General features: G+C 40.2%; 1 protein-coding gene across 1 annotated transcript in view; it reads left to right on the top strand.

Annotated features, from left to right (window-relative positions):
• Nucleotides 1-21,627, top strand: part of LOC134325342 (serine/threonine-protein kinase PAK 4) — a 31,551-nt gene extending 9,924 nt beyond the window's left edge. The window contains exons 2-9 of the mRNA XM_063007505.1: nucleotides 7,402-7,630; nucleotides 8,973-9,626; nucleotides 13,691-14,227; nucleotides 14,471-14,604; nucleotides 16,113-16,239; nucleotides 16,400-16,525; nucleotides 17,216-17,350; nucleotides 21,277-21,627. Of these exons, the coding sequence (XP_062863575.1) occupies nucleotides 7,427-7,630; nucleotides 8,973-9,626; nucleotides 13,691-14,227; nucleotides 14,471-14,604; nucleotides 16,113-16,239; nucleotides 16,400-16,525; nucleotides 17,216-17,350; nucleotides 21,277-21,444 (2,085 nt within the window). The 5' untranslated portion in view covers nucleotides 7,402-7,426 and the 3' untranslated portion in view covers nucleotides 21,445-21,627. The remainder of the gene's footprint in view (nucleotides 1-7,401; nucleotides 7,631-8,972; nucleotides 9,627-13,690; nucleotides 14,228-14,470; nucleotides 14,605-16,112; nucleotides 16,240-16,399; nucleotides 16,526-17,215; nucleotides 17,351-21,276) is intronic.
• The last annotated feature ends 302 nt before the right edge of the window (nucleotides 21,628-21,929 follow it).

The following is a 21,929-nucleotide window of genomic DNA, read 5'->3' as shown; positions in this document are numbered from 1 at the left end:
AATCTTTATGAGATCTCCCGCATGCTTATATTTGATTGCGTTTTCCATCCCATCATGTGTGATTGTTTTCTGTTAAAAAATAAAATAAAATGCAACAGGCCCCCTCCTCCCCCTGGGCTCACTAAAGCCCCCTGGTTGAGAACCATTGTTATGCTTTATCCATTGGTGTTCTTATCTAGACTAATTTGCACCTTTGTAGAACAGAGGCAATTGTTTAGTGCTTTTACGTTAAGCTTAGTTGCTCTGTTGGATTTCTTGTACATTTTCCCAATAGTTATTATACAGTGCATATGATTGTGTTGAAGTGTTTAGAGCTGTGATTTATTGGTGAAGATCTTACGTACCTGGTGTTTATAAAGCTAGCTTATTAGTATTCAGAGCCGTAGGAGATGTTCACAAGTTACAAAATACAAGTCAGAGATAAGTCACAAGTCTTTAGGCTAGAGTCCGAGTCAAGTCACGAGTCTTTAGGCTAGAGTCTGAGTCAAGTCACGAGTCAATATAATCTACACAAAACATATATTGGAAATACATAGAAATTTCAGAAAAAAAACAACAACAGGTTAGCGACTGTATTTTGCTGTTTTACTTAGTGTCTTTACTTTCTTAGTCATTGTGCAAATGAATGTAATTTCCGTAACAAGAACAACAAGTTAAAAGCTTAAACTGATACGTTTTGTTTTCATTGCAAAACAAAAGCGCGCGATAAATCACAGCACAGCGGCCAAAATCCAAAGAACAGCAAAAAAATCATAACCACTGCTTACCTTAGCTTATGTTCTTCCAGATGCTATTAAATTTATAATCGCGTGTTGTCCCATTAATAATATACTCCGTTATTTTGTAAATGTGTGCTTATAATTAAAAACTTAAAAATTATCCCATCATCTATCATCAAAAAAACTATCCCATTATTTTTTTTTGCCATTTTTCCCAATTTTCATCCCAGTCTAGTCGTATCCAATTACCTGATTGCATTACACCTCCTCTATACTGAAGCTGAACTGCTAATTGAGAGGAGCGAGACCCCCGCCGACATGTGCGCAGTAGCCGACTGCATTTTTTCATATGCACGAGGCGAGTTCATATGTGGATCAGCCACACCCTGATCAAAGCATTATTCCTCGACTCTGTGCAGGCGCCATCAATCAGCCAGCAGAGGTCGCAACTGCATCAGGTATGAGGTCCCTATCTGGCTCCCACCCTGTATGAACAACAAGCCAATCTGTGTTCATGTAGTCGCCCAGCCCAGCTGGATGGCAGAGCTGAATTTCGAACCGCCAAGTTCGAAATGTCAGCCCTGGTGCGCTAACGTGTGCTTTACCGCTGCGCCACCTGAGAGGCCAACTATCCCATTATTTATTATTTATTATTTAAACTGTAACACAAAATGTGAATTAAAAGACTGCACCGTCTTGCTTGGGTGGTGCAGTGGTAAAATATGCTAACCCACCAGTGCTGAGATCTTGAGCTCTTGGGTTCGAATCTCAGCTCTGCTATAAGCGTGTGTCTGTGAAAGGTGGAACAGTGGCTGAACAAGTTTTTCTCATAACTGCTGCAATTGTGGTCTGCAGCAGTACAGGTGAATTATGATCAGGTAACTGAATATAGTTTAATTGGGATAACCCCCATTATAATGTCATCATGTAAAGAACACTCATTTTAAAACAAGATTATGTTGAATCATGACACAAACAAACTGACAATTTACTTACACTGTATGTAGGTCGGAAATATAAGACATGAACCATAGCTGTGCTTGGATAGTCATGCTTTTAAAAAATCAATAGCAGTAAGAAGCAAACCACAGTGCATTTGGAGAACACAGATCCTGTTTGAGTTTGTTCCATTTAGTAGCTGTTATCACTTCCAGCCCAAGACCAAACTGGCTTAGATTTCATCCTCCAGTAAGTACACATTGATCTGCTTGTGCGGGTAGTGCAAACCGAGGCAAAACATTCTGTCTGACATCACGCTGGACATAACCACTTCTGGCAATCTGTAGCCATCTGGCTAGCTGGGGTAAATGTAATTTGCGAATAGTTCGGGTCATTTAAAAGTAGCAGTTCTTCATAAAAGGCTTTACAATTACTGCAACTTTATGATTTCAACTGAATAAATAAATTACAGGTCAAGCAAACCAAAGCAAACTATTTGGTCTGAGAGTGTCTTGGGATGATATAAGGCTATCATGAGCCTCCTGAACAGCGTCAGACTCTACAAGTCTCTGAACCTGAAGTGAAATGTTGAAATGCCATTTTTGTAAATTATATTTTTCTCAGTTATTTCCTTCACAGTGCAGTAAACCTTCTTAGAGAAATCTGTACTTGTTATACTTAACTATTCTTTTAATTTTTCATGACTTATATTCATTGACTTTGGTATGCACACCTTGTGTCTTTGTGGGTCTCCTATGGATCCACAAACAAATGGAAATCAATCAATAAAAATCCATTGCTGGAGTTTGGTCTGTGTGGGATTTCTTGGGGTTTACTTCTGTTTTTCTTCACTTAGTAAAACATACTAGAAGGTGGCTTGGGTACTCTTAATTGGTACTAAGTGTAGGTGTGAATAAATGAGTGAGTAGTGCTTTGTACTGTTATCAGACTTCACACAAAAAATAAATAAATACAAATACCAAAATGAGCTTCCAAGAAAATTGCAGTAATCAAGTGCGTTCCCTTTTAATCATTCACTTTATTGCCTTTATAAAAAATTAGTATGTAAATTACAGTTAAAGTACTAGTTATAACTCTGTGATAATATTATAATACTATAATGCATTAATATTCTAGTATTAAGGTACTTTGAGAATTGTAAAGCAAAAAAATCCACATTTTCCAAGTTAAAAAATGTCTGGAGGTCTGTAAACTATACAAAGCCTCCACAACTAGCCAACCTTGTGTAAGTTAATGGAAAATGGTAAATAATTTTATGCATGATAAAAACTATGTAGGTAGCAAGGGTTTGTGCACTCTACTAAGTGGTAATTAAAACCAAATTATCAGAATCTTGATCTTTCGGTTCTTGCTCTGTCCTTCACAATTTTTGCCTTTTCTTAATTCCACTTCAGACAGAGTTGCCTTTCTTTGCTATGTAGGCATCAGTTATTTATTTATTTTCCAGTCAGCTGCTTAGAGAGGAGCCCATGAGTGTGTTATAAAAGTTCTAGTGAGTCATTTAAGGCCTAATAACTATGACACAACTGGAATGGTGTCCAAACTTGTCATAGTTACAATTTTTTTTATTAGTTTTCTGGGTTTTTTGTATGGCATCTGCAGCTGTTTGTATAGGGATGTTATTGTGTCAAATATAACGTTTGGCTGTTGTTCTTTTACGCTCTGTGAAGTATAATGGTTTTATTTTTGATCTATCCATGGAAAGGTCGTTGTAAGAAAAAAATATGTCATGTGCATGCTTTTGCTTTTGCTTTTACCCAACCCCCACCTCTCTCTGTGAATAACCCCATGCCATCATGTCCCTGTCTGATGTGATTCATTTTTTTCTGCTCCGCAGTGTGTACATTTAGACAGCACCAAGTCATGTGCTCATGCAACACTTATATTAGCATATTATTCTCTTATTAAATTAGGTTTGCTCTTGTGGATGTGCTGGACACTTGATACTTAATATACAGTGTATCACAAAAGTGAGTACACCCCTCACATTTCTGCAAATATTTCATTATATCTTTTCATGGGACAACACTATAGACATGAAACTTGGATATAACTTAGAGTAGTCAGTGTACAGCTTGTATAGCAGTGTAGATTTACTGTCTTCTGAAAATAACTCAACACACAGCCATTAATGTCTAAATAGCTGGCAACATAAGTGAGTACACCCCACAGTGAACATGTCCAAATTTTGCCCAAAGTGTCAATATTTTGTGTGACCACCATTATTATCCAGCACTGCCTTAACCCTCCTGGGCATGGAATTCACCAGAGCTGCACAGGTTGCTACTGGAATCCTCTACCACTCCTCCATGATGACATCACGGAGCTGGTGGATGTTAGACACCTTGAACTCCTCCACCTTCCACTTGAGGATGCGCCACAGGTGCTCAATTGGGTTTAGTCCATCACCTTTACCTTCAGCTTCCTCAGCAAGGCAGTTGTCATCTTGGAGGTTGTGTTTGGGGTCGTTATCCTGTTGGAAAACTGCCATGAGGCCCAGTTTTCGAAGGGAGGGGATCATGCTCTGTTTCAGAATGTCACAGTACATGTTGGAATTCATGTTTCCCTCAATGAACTGCAGCTCCCCAGTGCCAGCAACACTCATGCAGCCCAAGACCATGATGCTACCACCACCATGCTTGACTGTAGGCAAGATACAGTTGTCTTGGTACTTCTCACCAGGGCGCCGCCACACATGCTGGACACCATCTGAGCCAAACAAGTTTATCTTGGTCTCGTCAGACCACAGGGCATTCCAGTAATCCATGTTCTTGGACTGCTTGTCTTCAGCAAACTGTTTGCGGGCTTTCTTGTGCGTCAGCTTCCTTCTGGGATGACGACCATGCAGACCGAGTTGATGCAGTGTGCGGCGTATGGTCTGAGCACTGACAGGCTGACCTCCCACATCTTCAACCTCTGCAGCAATGCTGGCAGCACTCATGTGTCTATTTTTTAAAGCCAACCTCTGGATATGACGCCGAACACGTGGACTCAACTTCTTTGGTCGACCCTGGCGAAGCCTGTTCCGAGTGGAACCTGTCCTGGAAAACCGCTGTATGACCTTGGCCACCATGCTGTAGCTCAGTTTCAGGGTGTTAGCAATCTTCTTATAGACCAGGCCATCTTTGTGGAGAGCAACAATTCTATTTCTCACATCCTCAGAGAGTTCTTTGCCATGAGGTGCCATGTTGAATATCCAGTGGCCAGTATGAGAGAATTGTACCCAAAACACCAAATTTAACAGCCCTGCTCCCCATTTACACCTGGGACCTTGACACATGACACCAGGGAGGGACAACGACACATTTGGGCACAATTTGGACATGTTCACTGTGGGGTGTACTCACTTATGTTGCCAGCCATTTAGACATTAATGGCTGTGTGTTGAGTTATTTTCAGAAGACAGTAAATCTACACTGCTATACAAGCTGTACACTGACTACTCTAAGTTATATCCAAGTTTCATGTCTATAGTGTTGTCCCATGAAAAGATATAATGAAATATTTGCAGAAATGTGAGGGGTGTACTCACTTTTGTGATACACTGTATATAAAACAGATTTTGCTGTCTAATGATGTATAGGGTTAGATTTGGGTTAGTTGAAGCTCATTCTTGCGTGCACCTGACAGCCTTCAGGGCTTTAACTAGAGAGTCAATTACAGATGCAGCATCATCTGCAGGGTAGCCACTGTCTCCCCTCTTTAGTGGCAGCAAGGATAGCCATGTCTGTCTGTTTAGTCACGGGTCCAGCTCATTATCTGTGGTTTGTTAGTGTGGATTCTGCACCAAGGATACTAACTATCTGTCTGAATAAGCATGAGATAAAATTAGAAATTAGTTTGACATCGTCTAATCCTAATTCCAAGCTCTTTCCAGACATGTAGGTGCCAGCTTTTTTTGTAGACATTTTTATAAATCATAGACCATCACAATACAACTTGCAATGTGTCATTCAGTAAAGTCGCAAACTCTCGAAAGTGGGTCCAAATCTGAGCTGTGCTATTGACTATCTGGGAGCCCACACAGACTTGAGTGGCTGGCTGTGTCTGAAGGGTTTATGGTTGAATGGGCTCTTCATTGCTGCTGCAATGTTAGCCTCTGCTGGTTGGTCAAGGAACCAACATGAGGGATGGTTCATTCACAGTAGTAGTGCAAATGTTATACTGCTCTCTGTGAGACTTGACGATACTGATACTCTGCTTACTCAGCGTTGGGGTCTGCAATGGCAGAGAAATTTACAATTGGGGAATTGGGCTTGACTAAATTAGATGGAAAAAGAAAAAAATGCTAAAAAATTTATTTAAAAAGCTTCATGACAGAGTATGTCAAAATTGGACAAACATTATTAGTAAAAACATTGTGGTCAAAAGTTGAAACTCACTGCCAAGAACACAGGGACACTCAACAGACTAGCCCCCACAAACTCCAACACATGAGCACTTCTTTATACCAACCAGCAGTGGATTCTCACTGAACAGAGAGAGAGAGAGCGGGACTTTTATTGATTGTTTAGCTTCACTATATCACCTCGACCCAGTTCGCAGGAGTTGCTGTTGCAGTAGCAATGATAAGGAAACCCTATCCGAACCATCCCACCTCAGATACCACATTTGTGTCTAGTAAACTCCCAGCAAGGCTGCAATCATTTACTTCTCATGAGACCAAAGGATGCCATCAACCCACAATGTCTGATACCAATCTGGCTTTTTATGATCATATAACGGCAACAAAATATAAACTAATTTAACAGGAGTCTGCTGTTGCTTGATTCCATTGTTATGCCATTTTACACAATGCTTAAAACATAGGGGTTAATCATCTTTCACAGCATCCTCAATCATTCGATTTAAACATGATGAACCTATATGGGTAGCCTTAGAGTGCAAACTGTAAAATAAATACGTACCTCAGTTATCCTGAAAAGAACTAAAAGAATTTATTAATATACCTCCACGGACCATTTAGGATTTTTATGTCAGGATTACATGTGTTTAAAAGCAAACGTTGGTCCTGTTCCATCTTAAAATTAATGTAATGTTTTGATAGAACATTAAAAAAGAAAATACATTAACTGCAATCCAAATGTACCCATTATCTTCATTTACATATATAAAGTGTGAAGAAGCTGATGTTTCTTTGATAGGTCCTCACAAAATAGCACTAAAACAAAAACATAGCTGAAGGTCACTTAGTCATTTTAGCTGGTACAAGTCTTAATGAGAAAAAATAAAAAACTCTCAATTTTCCTGGAGGTCAGAGTAAAAATCAGCCTGCAATTGCTATCTGACATTCACTATTAGAAAAGGTTGGCTTCTTTGCATCCTACTAATGCACTCTTAACCCTGAGGCAGAAACCATTTACTCCTTACACAAGGTTCATCAGTTCACACAAGGTTGTGTTGAACACAGTCATGGACGATTTAGAATCTCCAATTTATCTCTCTTGCATGTCTTTGGACTGTGGGAGGAAACCGGAGCACCCAGAGGAAACCCACACAGACACGGGGAGAACATGAAAACTCCACACAGAAAGGACCCGGATCGCCCCACTTGAGGATCGAACCCAGGACCTTCTTGCTGTGAGGCGACAGTGCTACCCATACAAAGAATCAAATTGAGACACAAATCTTCACAAGTCTTCAGCAACTGAAGTAACAACTTTAACCATTATAACATTGTATTATTTTAATTCATGTATCTCTTCTATCTTTCTTTTGTTAGCAGGTTGCCAATCCACGACCTAACAATGTTCCGCAAAAAGAAAAAGAAGAGGCCAGAAATCTCTGCACCAAAGAACTTTGAACACAGAGTCCATACCTCCTATGACACCAAGCTTGGGATCTTTGTTGGTCTACCAACACAATGGCAGAGTCTTATAGAGAACCTGAAAAGACCCAAACCCATGGTGGACCCCTCCAGAATAACACCAGTGGAACTAAAACCAAAGAAGGTAGGTATCTTTGCCTTTAATGTCATCATAGCATTTCTATTCTGTAAAAAAATCAGTTACAGTGGTGAATATTGAGCATCCTTATGTAATAGTGTGTTTTTATCTATAATCATATTCCTTGTATGTATACGCTGAAGGACAGAATTGCTTGGAGGGCAACAATGATTTATTACTCCCTGCTGGTAATTAATAATGATCCAAGCAACCTTTCACCAGCTTCAGAACTAAAAACTGCAACTCTAAGCAAAGGGAAGACCACAAAGCACTGGAGCCTGAACAAGCCAGATTTCCCCTTGTCTCTAATGTGAAAGCTTTTCAAACATGCAGTAATCAAACATTGCATAAGTAATAAATGTTTATTTTTCCTGTATGTTGGTGATTTTAGCTTTGGAATAAATGGATAAATAAAATCATGAACATTATTGAATAGTAAAAACCTTACTTCATTTTTATTCTATTGATTTCCACAAAATGGTATTAGTTTCATTATAATTCTATGATTTCTTACAGGTACATGTCAGTTGCATCATTTAATGTATTTATGTAAAGGGCCATTACAAGTACATGTGTTGTAAAACGTAATGTGTGATACAATTTTGTATTCCTTTTATTATAAACAAATGCATGCTGTCTAAGTCATAAAGGACCAAAGCAGTTTTAAACCATGATGCTTCCTCCACCACTTTACCATGTGTTACAGTTGCAGTGCTGAGTTGGATATTGGCATGCAGTGACATTCCTTTAAACATAGTGTTGTGTGTTTCTGCAATGTTATCTGACTGCATAACACTGCAGTACAGATTGGCTGCCATGACATTATGCACTAGCAAGTGGGTTGCAGTGGGCTGCCATGCGATATCCATCCTGGATGCAGATAGCGTCAGCCTGATTTATAGACCCTGTGTTTGGTCTTATAAGAAAAGTTGGGTTGCCACTGGCGGGTGGATCGAGTAGCTGGCATGAATAGTAACTCAGCTTTTATCCTTTTCTATTTACCTATCTTTTTATGCTTCTTTTGTGGTCATGTGTTGTGCTAGAGCTTATGTCCCTATAAGGCAAACCCCCCTTTTCTCTTGTTACAACCCATCTAGGGTTAGGCTGTAACATAAGGGTTGGGTGTGGTGTGATGGGGAAGTTCTGTCGTAAACAGGGATCTACATATATTTACATTTTCTGCATTTAGCAGACGCTTTTATCCTTACAGTACTGTGACTGTCTGAGCAATTGAGGGTTAAGGGCCTTGCTCAAGAGCCCAGCAGTGACAACCTGGCATCCCCACTGGAATTTTTACTGCCTTGTTGCCATTAATCAAAATGTCTCTCTGTCTCTCTCTTTGTCTCAGACAATTGTGCGAGGAAGCTTCGTTGGGCATGGCGACTACATCTCAGCCATGCTATCGGATATGAGCCGCCTGTCAGTGACCAGCTCCAACTCGCTGCGCAAGAGCAGCCCCTCGGCCCGCAAGAGAGCGCAATCTTTGGGCCGCCTTGGTGAGGTGATGGAAGGTGAGGGCTACCAGTACGAGGACCTGGAGCACACAGAGCTCGACCCAGATGCCCAATGGAGGGACCATGCAAGAAACATTCACAGTGAAAGTGGGACACCTTACATGGGGATGAAAAAAAGCATCACCCTGGAACCCAATGGTGTGCTCCCTAGAGCTGAATCCACGTATGAGGTGAATATTAACTCTGTGGAAAGACGTCCCGCTCCACCAGTTTTACCTCCTCCACCGCCAATCCCTGTGCCACCCAGGCCAGTGTATGTAGGTGTAGATTTGGGAAGCCCTAATGAGAGATTAATGATGAGAAGGGAGTTTCCAATCGTGCTGACTCACAACCCCAGGCCTTTCACTTGCTTCTATAGTCCAACTATGCCCATGCATCAGGGTCAAAGAGAGACTGGAGGGTTCTGCAATGATCTGAGAACTGCTGACAGGCTAATGGTTCATCCACAGAACAGTCCAGGTAGACCATACTCCTCCTATGACCTTAAGGTAAGTTACTTTATGATGCATGAAATTGTTTGCTCTACTGCAGCCAGTAGCATATGAGTAATTGCCATGGGCAATGAGAAGAACAAAAAATTTAACTGTATTTGTAATGGACGCCTAGAGGCTGATGTTGGATTCCTGTAATAAACGGATGAAACTTTAAAACCACAAATTATACAGTCTAATAAGACAGACACAGAGGTCAGTGTTGCCAGATTTCTAGTATAATTTAACTCCTCTACACTGGAGCAGTATGCAGTGTAAGCAACTGATGGGTAAAGGTCTTGCTCAAGGGTCCAACTGTGGCAAGCTGGTACCCGCAACCTTCCAAATACTGTTTCAGTACTTTAGGCTGCCAACTGCTTCTAAAATTACTTACAATTGTTACATAGAAAGATAATATGCAAATAATTATAAATGATAAGATTCAATACAAGTACGAAAAGTTAATGGAACCACAATGGCTATAACACGTCCCAAAAAAGTTGGGACGGGGGTTATTATTACCACTGTGCTACAACACCTTTCCTTTTAACAACATTCTGTGCTTATTTGGGAACTGAGAAGTTGGAAATCGTTTAGATTTGATTGATTAAATGGATTTTTACCAATTCTTGCTTGATATAACACAGCTCCGTAACAGTCTGGGGTCTCCATTGTCATATACAGTGACCAGGCATAACATTAGGTGAATTATGACACTGATTATCTCTTCACCACGGCACTTGTTAGTGGGTGGGATAAATTAGGCAGCAAGTGAACATTTTATCCTCAAAGTTGATGTGTTAGAAGCAGGAAAAATGGGCAAGCGTAAGGATTAGAGCGAGTTTGACGAGGGCCAAATTGTGAGGGCTAGACAATTGGGTCAGAGCATCTCCAAAACTGCAGCTCTTGTGGGGTGTTCCCGGTCTGCAGTGGTCAGTATCTGTCAAAAGCGGTCCAAAGAAGAAACAGTGGTAAACCGACGACAGGGTCATGGGAGTAAAGTGGGGAGTAAAGGCTGGTCCGTGTGGTCCGATCCAACAGACGAGCTACTGTAGCTTAAATTGCTGAAGAAGTTAATGCTGGTTCTGATAGAAAGGTGTCAGAATACACAGTGCATCGCAGTTGCAGTGCTGTTTTGGCAGCAAAAGGGGGACCAACACAATAGGAAGATGGTCATGATGTTATGCCTGACTGGTGTATTCCCCTTCATAATGCACCACACGTTTTCAGTGGGAGACAGATCTGGGCCACAGGCAGGCCAGTCTAGTACCTGCAGTTTCTTGTTGAAAAGCCACACTGTTGCAACACATGCAGAATTTGGCTTGCCATTGTTAAGCTAAAACAAGCAGGAGCATTCCTAAAAAAGATTAAATGTCAGCATATGTTGTGCCAAAATTTGTACGTATACCCTTCAGCTTTAATTGTGCCATTGGCATTACCACACTGCTATGACAGGTTGTGGCTTTTTAACAACTGGAGGTCCTTTTCCTCTTTGGCCTAGAGAACACAACATCATTTATTTCAAACAACAATTTAAAGGTGGACCTGTCAGACCTGTCGCCATTCCTGGATGTTATTGATATATGGTTTTTGCTTTGCATACTAGAACACCCCCTTCATTTCCCAATCTAGTAATCTCCAGTTCACCATGCCCACTGCAATCCTTTGTCGCTTTCACCACCCCACCCTTGCTAGAGATTACGCTTACTCCCTCTTACATTTATGCAGTTATATCCAACTGCTTCTTATTTACTGGCCAGCAGTGAGAGCTTTATTACATACTGAGAGTCACGCTAGTCTCCCTACAGCTCAGCTGCCATCTCAGTGATAAGGATGGCAGTATGCAGAAGTAGATTGGAGACATGGTCATTTGTGTTTTTGTTCACTCTTTAGAGTATTGTCTTCAGTTTTAACTTGTAGAGACTTTGTAGATGCAACAACAAGCTATCAGGTTTTTCAAAGTTTTCCTGAGCCCATGTGTTAACAAGTCAGTCTTTAATGCAGTGCCATCAAAGGATCCATTGTCACAGGCATTCAAAATTCTTTCTTAGCCTGGCCCTTTAAGTACATAGATTTTTGTTTTCTTTTATGTTTTATTAATGTTATGAAATTTAGATTAGGCACTTTTGTGTGGGATAACATTGTTTGTAAAATATTGCTCACACAGTTTTTCTTTTTACAAAATGACAGATTTTATCCCATCCTTGCTTGACAGCTGACCCTTTCGGTGATACTCCTTGTATAGTCAATCATGATAGCATGGCCACAGCAGATCATTCTGGTCTGTGTAATTGATTTGGCAAATTTTTATGCCAGATGCCCTTCGTCATGCAACCCTCCTTATTTTAATAAGAGCACCTCTCAATGGATAGACGGCAGATCTGTTCGGCCATCCCACCCAGGCCAAACATATCTGTTTAGACACCCGGCCATCCAATAGCACCACTGAGACTTGAACCCCAGATCTCAGTTATAGTGAGATAGATAGATAGATATACACTGATCAGCCATAACATTAAACCACCTCCTTGTTTCTACACTCACTGTCCATTTTATCAGCTCCACTTACCATAGAGAAGCACTTTGAGGTTCTATAATTACTGACTGTAGTCCATCTGTTTTTCTACATAGCCTGCTTTCACCCTGTTCTTCAGTGGTCAGGACCCCCACAGGACCACCACAGAGCAGATATTATTTAGGTGGTGGATCATTCTCAGCACTGCAGTGACAATGACATGGTGGTGGTGTGTTATTGTGTGTTGTGCTGGTATGAGTGGATCAGACATAGCAGCGCTGCTGGACTTTTTAAATACCGTGTCCACTCACTGTCCACTCCTACCTAGTTGGTCCACCTTGTAGATGTAAAGTCAGAGATGATCGCTCATCTATTGCTGCTGTTTGAGTTGGTCATCTTCTAGACCTTCATCAGTGGTCACAGGACGCTGCCCACAGGGCGCTGTTGGCTGGATATATCCTGACCAAAGTCCTGACCACTGAAGAACAGGGTGAAAGCAGGCTAAAAAAGTATGTAGATAAACAGATGGACTACAGTCAGTAATTGTAGAACTACAAAGTGCTTCTATATGGTAAGTGGAGCTGATAAAATGGACAGTGAGTGTAGAAACAAGGAGGTGGTTTTAATGTTATGGCTGATCGGTGTATGCTACCCTACGTCTGTGCACAAACTGACTTCAAAATCATTTTCATCACATAGAAGAACCGTCTTAGGAAAAACTCTTTATTGCTTGGTTGTACCACTAAGCTTCATGCAATTGTGTCATAACATAATAACATGCAACTGTCCATTACAAATGTATCACTGGGAAGTAGGTGGGACTGCACAACACTCAGAAATAAAAGTACCTAAATGTAGCTTTTCTTGTTGATTGAGTGGGACCCTTAGGGGTACATCTTTTCTACTCTTCTATTCCTATGATTATGAATGTATTTTTTAAATCACTCTGTTGTTGGAATAATTAACTCAGCCCTAATGCAGTAAAGTAAACCAAAACCATAATGCACCTTTCACCATTCTTCACAGTTAACCTGGGAATTACAGTGTTGGTGTGTTATGCACTTTTCCTCATAGAGTGATATACATTTTCTTTTATTCCAAAAAGTGTTTTTTGCAGGCTGGGCACATGAAGCAAAGTGTTATAAATAGCAGTGGTTTGGTCTGAGATGTAATTCTTAGATTTTATAAGCTGTATCAGGTTTTAATTTTAGCCCTGCAGTGTTTTGCTGGTAGCACAAACACTGCAGATAAAGTGTGTTGGCACACTTCCAGATCTGTGAAGCTTGTGTAATGAATTTAGATGATATCCTGAGGTGATAAAACTGATGTAAAGCACTTAGACCTGCAGTATTCCTGTGGTGTGAGAAGCTATTTTTAGAATGGCTTGTGCTCCTGGGAGTAAATGCTTTAAGTAGGTGCAGCAGGATGGTTATGATTGATAGAACGGCGGCTTTTATTCTTCCATGGCAATAAATGAAGGGATGGCAATTTTGATTAGCAATAGAGTACTTTGGCACTAGAATAGCAGCCATCTTGATTTTTATTTATTTATTTTTTTAAGTTACAGGCAGACACTGTCCTTAGGCCTCAGCCAGGCTTCTATCACAGCGGAGCCAGCAGTCCCCTTGTAAGTGCCACCAGGCCGCACAGGGCCGTGCGCTCATCCTCCAGCTACACAATCGGCCTCTCACCCAACATTAGCTATCGACCCACAGGACCCGATCCCTTCCTAAGACACTCAGGTTGTCCCAATCCAGGCTTCTACCCAAGACAGGACAGCCCATCCCAGCCCCGGCCTTCACCCACCGGTTCACTGGCCACCAGCCCGGCAGGAACATATTCTCCTGCATTCAGGCCACAGCAGCACCTTTCACCTCGACCTCCACCTGACCCACCCAAGGTCACTCATGAACAGTTTAAGGCAGCGCTACAGATGGTGGTGGACAAGGGTGACCCACGTTCCTATCTGGAGAACTTTGTGAAGATTGGCGAGGGTTCCACGGGGGTGGTGTGTATTGCACGGGAAAAGCACAGCGGCCGGCTGGTGGCAGTTAAAATGATGGACCTGAGGAGGCAGCAGCGACGAGAGCTGCTTTTCAATGAGGTAAACCATTCTTATATAGAACTCTCTCTCTCTTTCTTGCTCTCTCTCTCTTGCGCTCTCTTGCAACTTGAGATGGACAACAGTCAGTAATTGTAGAACTACAAAGTGCTTCTATATGGTGAGTGGAGCTGATAACATGGACAGTGAGTGTAGAAACAAGGAGGTGGTTTTAATGTTGTGGCTGATCTGTTTATGTGTACACAGTGTCTAAGTGTGTGTGTGTGTGTGTGTGTGAATTTGTAGGTGGTGATCATGCGGGACTACCAGCACAGGAACGTGGTAGAGATGTTTAAGAGTGCACTGGTGGAAGAGGAGCTTTGGGTCATTATGGAATATCTTCAGGGAGGAGCTCTCACTAACATTGTGTCTGAAACCAGGTATACCAGCACTAGGTTAAAGTCAATAGATGCATTATCCACTTTATTAACCCAATCTCTTTAACTGCTTCAGTAACATATAAGTAATTACATTAACCTTTTTTTGGACATTAAAATTTCACCTTACAACAACCTCACTTTCTGCACCATATTCTATGCATTCATGAAAAGTAAAATATTAGTTTTAAAATGTTGTTAGTATTATAATAAAATATCATTTTCCACCACATGCAGAACCTTTCATAGCAGATATCAGAAATATGACATTAACTTCAAATTAAATTAATAGCTTAAGCCTAATGTATTATCAATGCTAAAGAAAATTTTTATTAATAAAAAAAAAAGATTTGTATGCCTAGCTCTCTATATTAACAGTTCAGTCATACCATTTGTATCTCAGGAAACCCCTAGGGTGATTTAAAACAGTGATTCCAAAGTTTACCTATCATGAAAAAGGATCTAAAAAGTATTGATTGACTTGATTTAATAAAATACATTTCAAATATGTAAATATGAAATGTTTAACAAGGGTGGCATGATGGCACAGAGGGTAGCGCTGTCGCCCCACAGCAAGACGGGCCTTGGTTTCGGGCGGTCCCCGTTGGCCCTTGTGTGTGTCTGCCCTGTGATGGACTGGCGGCCTACTTGTCTGGGTTATTTTCTACCTTTCACCCAATGAATTGGACCCACCGTGACTCTGACCAAGATAAAGCGATGGTAAAACATACAATGAATGAATGAATAAAACAAATTTAATCCTAATTTTCTTCCCATTGTAGCAGCGTGTTTCAGCCACACGGGGGCAGTATAATGCTGTCTCAATTTCTGCAATATGTGACGAATACCACGCTAATGAAAATCTGTTCTGAAAACAAATCTTAGATGTTACATTTCATAAAAGTGACGTGGTATTTAAACGTTCCAGAAAATGCTTTAGATAAATGTCCCTATATGTCTGTATATAAGTCTCCCAAAACAGTAATTTCCAATGTAAAACAAAATCAGTATGATTATTCATTTTTTTATTTATTCCACCTTAGTAACTCTTTCATCCTAATCAGGATTCTAGCAGGTCTTGCACCACCCTGAAACACCTACTCCAAGGTGGAAAGACAACCTTGACAGGATGGCAGTTCATTGTAACACACACTCAGCCATCCACTCATCACACACACACACACACACTTGGGTGGAAATCCGATTACCCTGAAAAAAACCCAGGTTCAAACCCAAGTCCACTGGACCCTGGTATATTTATTATTCTAAAATTGATTTACGTTCAGTAAACTTTCTGTGACACCCACAATCAGATGTCAAGTCACCCTTTCATACAGTGCAGTATTTCTTCTAAGATTAAAATATTTACTTAATACATCTGGAGGTATAAAACACTTAGCCACCTGCCTGCTGACCAGTTTGAGACTTTGTAAGCACTGATAATAAAAAAGACAATAAAGCTGATGTAGGATCAGTGGATGTACGTATTTTAACTTTTTGTGATTGTACAGGTTAAGTGAGGAACAGATTGCTACAGTATGTGAGGCTGTCCTACAGGCCCTGGCTTACCTTCACTCACAAGGCGTCGTCCATCGAGATATAAAAAGTGACTCCATCCTGCTGTCTCTGGATGGAAGAGTAAGTGCCACCTTTCTGCCCCCCCCCCCCCCCCCCCCTTTTTTCAGTGCGCTTTACATGCTTTAGATGCTGTATGAGAAATGCACCATTTGAAAGAAGTGACATTGATTATACAGTGTAGTTGAAGTAAACTATAACGATGTTTTTCTTTCCTATACAGATCAAACTGTCAGACTTTGGGTTTTGTGCCCAGATCAGCAAAGATATTCCTAAGAGGAAGTCACTGGTGGGGACTCCATATTGGATGGCCCCTGAAGTTATTTCAAAGTCGCCATATGGGACAGAGGTAATAATAAATACAGTTAAAAAGTTAAATTAATTATGAATGATGACCGTTCTGGAATTTCAATAATCTGTGCAGCTGATGTTTTTCTGTAAATGAATGATTAGATGGATAGATAAATAGATAAATAGATTGATAGATAGATACTTTATTAATCCCGAAGGAAATTAAGGCCTCAGTAGCTTTTTACATACATCAAAAATAATAGTACACACTATATACTGTAGATTCACAGTATACAAACAAGTGCCTGGGGCAGCACGGTCCTGGGTTCAGTCCCCAGGCAGGGCGGTCCGTGTCCTTTCTGTGTGGAGTTTGCATGTTCTCCCTGTGTCTGCGTGGTTTTCCTTCGGGAGCTCTGGTTTCCTCCCACAGTCCAAAGACATGCAGTTGAGGTGAATTGGACACTAAATTGTCTATGACTGTGCATAAATGTGACATTTATGTGCATTATTGGTGTTCTGTTAACTGTCACCTTATGCAAAGAGGAGGTTTGTCCAACTGGGCAGATGTTATCCAAGAAACGCCAAAAAAACCTAAGCTGGTCCACAAACCAGTGTCAGTAGTTAAATAATGTATACTTAAAAGGATATCTCTATCCTTTTTGTGGTTAGGGCGCTAGACATGTTAGAATAGACACAGTGTAAACTTGAACTGTTTGTAAATTTGCTGTGGTGTGAATTTGAATCCTAGGTGGATGTGTGGTCTATGGGCATCATGGTGGTGGAGATGGTGGATGGAGAACCTCCTTACTTTAGTGAAACGCCTGTGATTGCAATGAAGCGGCTGAGAGATGAGCCTGCCCCAACTATACGAAACGTTCAGCAGGTAAAAACGTGCACATTTACACACACACACACACACACACACACACACACACACACACACACACACACACACACACGTGGGGATATCCTAATAGACTTGGTATAGTAGATATTCTAATAAACACCACAGTATAGTATGGAATCTGTGGAGGGGATATATAGGAGTTGTAATTACCTTAACCTAAGTGTAGGTAAATTTATGATTTCAACTGTAAAAAAAAAGTAAAGATTTTGTCCTTTACGACCATTGACAGTCTGGGCAGCCGTAATAATAGAAAATTATTGTAGTCAAATTTGGGAAATTCTTGTAGTCGAACATTGAAAAATTGGGAAGTTTCCAGCTGTAGTTAAATGCAGTTCTTAGTTATTTGTTTTCTTTAAAAACACAGGAATTATCTTTGTTAAGCACTAGAATGAACACTGCTGCACTGAAGACACTTATTTGCTTCTGTTCTTCACTTATGTATTAGCACTTACTTCTGTACCTGACAGTGCCTAAATTTGCTGGTATCCATAGATACAGACTAATTTGCACTAGCACAAGGATTTGTGTTTCAAATAGACAATCAAGCACTTTCTGGACAAGACCATCTGCCAAGTGGCGTAAATGTAAATGTATATGTAAATCATGTTGCCTGTGGGTTTAGAAAGTTGTACTTGCCCTCCCTTGCATTTAGAAGCTCTTCTAAGAACAGCTTGCGTGCTTAAAAGTAGTGCATTAGAGTGGACTCTAAAAGGAGATTTGTATTTGTTTGGTTTTTAATTCTTGCCATGGGCTTTGTGAAAATGTCCAAAGTCAAGCATCAAATATATTCTATCATGCAGATACCTTTTTACATTAGAAATATGGATTCATCTGGAAATCAAACTGTACACGAATCATAGTTTGGTCACTTAAGCCTAATAATCACTAAATCAGTAAAGGGGGGCAGTCAAAAACCTAAATAAATAATTAAATAATGATGAAGTACTCAAAATATTGATTAAAAATGACTTATTGTAGGTTGTATTTTAAAAAATAATTAGTTAAAGGTATTTACATGTTCACTGACCACTTCATTGGGAATGCCTGCCTAAAAAAGTTTTTTAGCTATTCAGGAAGCAGCAGCATCTACAGTTGATGTTTACACCGAACATCAGAATGGAAAAAGTTATCAGTGATTTTGAATGTTTCATGGTTAATGGTTCCAGATGAGCTGGTTTGACTATATGAGAAAATGCTGATATGCTGGATTTAATAAAGCATCGTATAAAGCATTTTATATAAGCATTTTAGAACACACAACATTTCTAAGGTGAATAGACATTGATTGGAAGATTGGAAAAATGTTACCTGGTCTGTCGAATCTTGATTTCTGCTGACATTGTAGAGTCAGAACTGAGTTACTGGTTCAAGCTGGTGGTGGTGAAGTAGTAATATGGGGATTGTTTACTTTACACATATTGGATTCCCTAATATCAGTCAAGTTTATTTTACATGCCACAGCCTGTCTAAGTTTTGTAGCATGCTATATGCATTCATTACTGGTCATGATTTATACATTATATAATAGTAACCTCCAGCATTGTTACATGTCTTATTTGTAAAATAACTAAAACAGTAAAGCCCCCTTCCTAATATTATACACTACTGCCCTTACATAAAACCATATATTGTGTAATAAGAGCATTTAATTGTCCCTGATTTACTGGTTAAGGAATTAGTTTTTATTATTAAAGTATACTAGCAGTAAAACATGCAGTTCCACCACTTCACCTGCAGATGGTGCTGAACATTGGAATTTATCGGTCAGTTACGATTTTCCAGAGGAGCAGTGGATTAACATGTCCTTCAATTACATTTGCTTAGTGTGATGCTTCATAAGTAAATAATAACACCACTGTGAAATGGGATGTATAGTGGATTCAGGAATTGCTCAGACTTTTTGCACAGTTTATTGTGTCTATTTAACTAGCCATAATGACAAAATAAAAACATTATTCACAAAAGTATCCAGACCCTTTGGCACTCCAGATTGGCACTCCATGACTGCATCATGTTTGCTTAAATCATCTGTGAAATGTGTCTGAAACTCCACCTGTTGCAATTTGAATTATTTGCACATAGTTTGGAAAGGCATACACCTGGGTCTATACGAGCAAATTACACTGCAAAACAATATCTAAATGCCATGTAAAGGACTACATTAGAACATAGATTCTGTGTTTTGGTACAAATGTAAATCTTTGGGTAGAACAGTCTGGTGAAAAACAGGTACTGCACATCACCTGCTTAAATATGGTGGTGGCTTGACATTGGAAGTGAAAGGGGGACTGGTATGCATTGAGAGACAGATAAAAGTAGCCAAATATAAAAATCCTCCTCCAGAAATCTTCTTTTAGGTTTTTAGGTTCTTTAAGGTATTAAAGAGACTGATATCTACTCTGTGCTTCTGATTTACCAACAAATCTTTATCAGCATGTGTGTTTATAGTACAGTATTGTCAAAGCATTACGAAAAGAAATGAAAGAAAAAAAAAACTAAAATAACAATGTAAAATAAAAAGAGCTGGCTGAATAAATATGGTTGGTGGAGAGGAACTGAAATCATAGAAGCTCATCTTGGTGCCCATTAAACAACTATTAAATAATAAAGTAGCATATATGGAAGCATTCTCATCTTAAAGTTTGGGAACAAAGTCAGGAAAGAATCTTTACACCATATGGTGCACAAGTCATAACAAATTGCCTAATATGTGTAAGCTGTTACACAGCCATGCGTAGCGATCATTACACTTAATGATTTTTTGAAAATATTTTGGTTTATGCATTCTCTCCCCTTTTTTTTCTCCTGACTTTTATCGTATCCAGTTACTCAATTGCATTACGCTTCCTCTCTACTGATGCCGATCCCCTCGCTGATCGAGGAGAGCCGAAACGAACACACACGCAGTAGCCGACTGCATCTTTTCACCTGCACTAGGCAAGTTCCTATGCGGATCAGCTTTGTGTACAAAGAGACACACCCTGATCAATGCATTGTCCCTCGACTCTGTGCAGGCACCATCAATCAGCCAGCAGAGTCGTAATTACCTCAGTTATGAGGAGTCCCTATCCGGCTCCCACCCTGTATGAACAACAACCAATCGTTGTTTATGTAGGCGCCCAGCCCAGCCGGATGGAAGAGCTGAGTTTCGAACCGACAAGTTCAAAATGTCAGCCCTAGTGTGCAAGCGTGTTTCACCACTGCACCACCTGAGCACCAGACACTTAATGATTTTTATAAGATGACTGCAGACTTTTGCTTTCCAAATGGTGAAATCTGTTAAATTGGTCTTTGAAAAAAGAGTTGGATAGAAAGTTGAATAGAATTTCATATGCTCTATCAAGATGTACTGCAAGGTCCTAAAATACCCTTGGGAAAGACCATTTGGATTAGCAGACTTCCTTAGTTTTGTTGTTATGTTCAGTGTAACTTTTTTGATAGTTTGCCAGTCAGTGATACCACTCAAAAACTCACAGACTTACACTGTCACCACACAGTACTCTCTGCAGGCCTCAAAAAGACAGGAGGCTTAAGGGAAACCCCTAGTACAAAGTTTGTATGGTGATGAGGTTAGGACACCACAGTAACCCTAATTTCTACTGTTTTTTATCAGAACTCAGTTGCTTGTAGGAATACATTGCAGTGGTTTTGGCAGTTAAGAGGTCAAGAGCAAGATGAACGTGACATATTGAAATGACACATTAAAAAAACATGACAGAACGGGATAAAAGTACATTTTTGTCTTTAAAGTATATGAAGAATGAAACATACACATTTTACTATTAATTAAAATGGTTTTAAGCAAACAAATGAAGCTAAATGAAACTAAACATATGAGAAGAGAAATATTTAAAACAAAACTTAAAGCATAAACTGCTTCCACTTGGTAATTTTTTCCTTAGGTGTCACCCATGCTAAAGGACTTCCTGGACCGCATGCTGACTCGAGACCCACTGGAGCGTGCCAGCGCCACAGACCTCCTGGAGCATCCTTTTCTCCTGCAGAGCAGCTCTCCGCAGTGCCTCGTGCCTCTCATTGAGCAGTACCGCAAGCGTATGTCTCACTGCTGAGCTTCCTTTCCACCCTCCCCTGCTTACCACTGTACGGTCTTGCGCTGAGGCTCCTGGAGTTCAAAGCCTGGGCGCCTATATGAATATGGTCCAGGTGCAAAGAAGATGTTGATGTGCAGCCGACATGGACTTGTTACAAAAACTATATGCACTTTTTTCTTGTGCAGCAGGATAATGAAAGCTGATAATGGAATGGCAGTTTAAGGAGTAATTAACCTCATACATGGGTTGAGTGCTGAAATGGCGTGTCATGTTTTTAAATGAAAGTATTAGTCATTCTCTCTAATTGAGGAATATTAAGTTCACATGACTAAGTAAAATGACACTGGATGGCCTATGATTTACCAGTATTCTTAGCACAGAGAGACTACTGCACCTTGTCTAGGATTTGCATGCCATTGGCAAATATAGACTGACTTTAAGCTAAAACCGATTTAAGATTTTGACATTTGACTGTCATTAACTACTGTGGTAGTGACTGTTTT

This window comes from Trichomycterus rosablanca, chromosome 13, assembly GCF_030014385.1.
Source record: "Trichomycterus rosablanca isolate fTriRos1 chromosome 13, fTriRos1.hap1, whole genome shotgun sequence".
In the NCBI taxonomy this organism is placed as follows: Eukaryota; Metazoa; Chordata; class Actinopteri; order Siluriformes; family Trichomycteridae; genus Trichomycterus; species Trichomycterus rosablanca.
Note: the sequence above shows the minus strand (reverse complement) of the source record. Positions and strands in the feature narration are given on the sequence as shown.